Raw genomic sequence first — 3,237 nt, 5'->3', positions numbered from 1 at the left:
AAGAGAAGCCAGGATAGGAGAGATATGATCTCTCTTTTTCATTTTAATCAGAACTTGAGAAGCGCACATATTGATGTTCATCAGAACTACAGCATCGAACAACGATAAAGTTCTTATTTTCAGGGGGACTTAAGACTATTTGCTTTCTATTTTCTAATGTTAGACACAATGTTGATGGCTAACTCAGTCAATATCTTCGAGTCAGTCAGAGATAGCCAGACTAATGTTACACTACATACTATACTATAGGACATATCGGTGTTTATGTGGATTTTCTTGGTTAGTTCATCCACTGACTGTCTTCCCACAGCCGACAACCTGCTTGTTTTGCAGCCAAATGCTACACAGGAAGGCATTTTTGCTGTGCGTCTCTGTGGGAGTGAGGAGTACCAATATGGCGGCTAGTGGCCTCACTTTTTTTGGGCAATCAGCATCCAGTGGATAAATAGAAATAAGTGGGTTGAGCCGTGAGCAGAAGAACCCGGGCTGGTGAGGGAGATACAAAAATGATAAAACAGAGAAACATTTAAATAAAAACTTATTTCTGGACTAAATCTAGCCATCTTTCAGAGAAATATAACTTTTTTTCTCTCTTTTCTCTGCATTAGATCATGGTTCTGTAAATAAACATAACCATCAATTAAAAGAAAAACTTCTTGTTTAATTACCTCTAGGAATAACTAAGAAATCTGGATTGGTCCTGGTACCGGTCCAGGTTCATCTACAAGAAGTTGAAGGGGTCCTTTGGTTTGTTCTGATTCCTGGATCTTCTGCAGAATTCATTTCAGCAGATGGATGATTCTCCATCAGTCCAGAAAACAGAATCTGCTCTTCATCATTTCATCACCATCATCATGACACTGGATCCAAAGTTTTAACCCTAATTTTAGGTAGGACTAAATAAACACCTGGAGCTCTGCTTTCCTGTCATCTGAACAGGTAGGAGCTTTGTTGACCTTCCCTGTGATGCTTTCAGGATTTCTATCAGCAACAAACATTGAATATGAAAAAAACACATAAAAAAAAAAGTTAAACAAAACATTAGAACCAAAAAGATAAACAAGAACTAAGTGGAGTTTAAGCATTTGATCATAAAAAAACGGATTAAATCAAAAGTTATATCAACATTGTAATCTTGTTTTTAAATAAAAATTACATACAGTTGAATGAAAATAGCTGCAAATTTGTCAAAGAAGCAGAAACTAAAATAAGGTGAATTTATAAACCAGAATGGAGGAAGCCAAACAAAAAGAGCTGTCTGAATAAACTTTAAAGTTAATTATTGGAGTTTTTTGTTGTTGTTTTTTCAATAAAAGAGTATCTTTTATTTCAAAATACGAATTTAAATTAGTTTACGGATTCAGCTCTCCTGGCCTTGCTTCCAAACCCTGACATAATGTATTGTAATTTGCTGCCACCTAGTGGCTGACTGTGGAAACTACTACTTCCTCTTAAACGGGAAACCGGAAACTGTCTCAGAAATATGTCAATCAAGACATCTTTCTGAGCAAATGTGAAATACTTGTTATAGTCACTAATCCAAATTTAACAAGTGTTTAACCTCGAACTCAAAACTAATTCTGACATTTTAAATTGAAAAAGTTTCTTGGATGGGAAGCAAAACGTCTTCAAACATATTAGAACATATTAGAATACCATTGAAAAACTGTAAAAACAACAACAAATCAACTAGATAAACAAATTACTTAACCATTTTAATCTACATGTAGAAAACCTCCAAGTATTTTAATAATATTGTTTTGTTTTCGCATTTGTTTCCTATATCTGTTTCACTGGAAGTCATACAACTGAGCTTTAACTTAGTTTTTTTTTTTTTTATCCTGATGTCCTTTTAAAACTGTCAAAGCAAAAAAGAAAAAAAAAGTAAAGAAATATGTGAAATTGCCTAGTAACCATGGTTTTCTCTAGAACCTCCTCAGAACCAAGCCTTTGTTGCCTGAGAGCAAAGCTTGGGGTCATTGTCTTCTATGAAGGTTTCGGTTTCCAGAGACTTCCTTAATAAATCCACGACCTTCTGGTCCCAGAGGACATCAAGCAGCCCACAGCATCACTGTGTCACCACCGTGCATTTATGGCCTGCTTTGCTCTTCCTGTAGTTTCGCTCTCACAAACCAAAACATTTCGAAATAAAAGCCCCAGGGAACTCTGCTGAAATGTGCCACAGGTTTAAGTCACAAGATCCGCATCAGTCCACTAGAGGAACGAGCTGGAGAATCATCTCAATCGTTCTGTTCATTATTGAGCCGCTTCGGCGCACCTGCTCTACAAGGGAGCTCTTATTTTGAAAGGCTGGTGGAGATGAGCCGGAAGCTGCTTTGATGTCGTGTCGCTTTACTTGAGCTGAACGGATCTGTGGAACTTTGTGTCGGGCGGCACCGATTTCAGCTCCAGTTTGTTTGGTGGTAGTTAGTTTGGGAAGTGAGCGCGTGACTGTTTTACACTGAGAGCGCGGAACCGGAACCAGGAACCGAGATCAGGTGAGTCCATCCGACTCCGAACCGCCGAACCGGTTCTCCAGCTGCGCTGGTCTCTGTCAGACCATCTGCTGCAGGACTTTCAGCTCAGTTCCGGAGCCGGTCCTAAACTTGAATCTGGTTCCCTCCTCCAGCCTGCCCGGCCGGCCATGAGCATCCATCCCCGCAGGATCCGCCTGAAGCCCTGGCTGCTGGCCCAGGTGAACAGCGGCAGGTATGCGGGTCTCCAGTGGCTCAGCCCGGACCACCGGCTCTTCCAGATCCCCTGGAAACACGCCACGCGCCACACGCCCGTGTCAGAGGAGGAGAACACCATCTTCAAGGTTTGAGTCCCGATGAAAAGCAGAACCCTGCGCTGCGCTGCTGCGGACCGCAGCTGGCAGTCCAGAATGGGGAACTGGGCAGTGAGGCGCGAGGACCGGAAACGTGTCCAGTACTGGTTCTGATGTCTCACTCTGCTTCAGCCGTTTGGACTTCCTTCTGCTGAGAGGTTTCATTTCCTGCTTTCTCTGGTGAAGCAAAGCATGAGCTGCTCTTCCTCTTCTCAGCTTCCTCTTTTCTGTCAGACTGAGGAAAATCCCAGGGGCGGATTCAGGAAATTTGGGGCCCTGGGCAAAGACAGGCAGGGGGCCCTCTGATTTGAGAAGACAAAAACACCCATTATACAAACAGTGGTGCCAAAAGTTCACACCTCTGTTTCTTCAGTAGAAGTATAGATACGGCAGTTTAAAAACACTCTGGT

At 42.0% G+C, this 3,237-nt stretch overlaps 1 protein-coding gene across 2 annotated transcripts in view; it reads left to right on the top strand.

Annotated features, from left to right (window-relative positions):
• Positions 1-1,761: 1,761 nt before the first annotated feature.
• irf5 (interferon regulatory factor 5) overlaps positions 1,762-3,237 on the top strand; it is a 5,915-nt gene continuing 4,439 nt past the window's right edge. The window contains exons 1-2 of one of the 2 annotated variants that reach the window (XM_015387719.1): positions 1,762-2,498; positions 2,630-2,818. In XM_015387719.1, the coding sequence (XP_015243205.1) occupies positions 2,645-2,818 (174 nt within the window). In that variant the 5' untranslated portion in view covers positions 1,762-2,498; positions 2,630-2,644. The remainder of the gene's footprint in view (positions 2,499-2,629; positions 2,819-3,237) is intronic. The other variant, XM_015387718.1, reaches the window with a different exon arrangement.

Source organism: Cyprinodon variegatus, unplaced genomic scaffold (genome assembly GCF_000732505.1).
Source record: "Cyprinodon variegatus isolate N-32 unplaced genomic scaffold, C_variegatus-1.0 Scaffold402, whole genome shotgun sequence".
Classification (NCBI taxonomy): Eukaryota; Metazoa; Chordata; class Actinopteri; order Cyprinodontiformes; family Cyprinodontidae; genus Cyprinodon; species Cyprinodon variegatus.
Note: the sequence above shows the minus strand (reverse complement) of the source record. Positions and strands in the feature narration are given on the sequence as shown.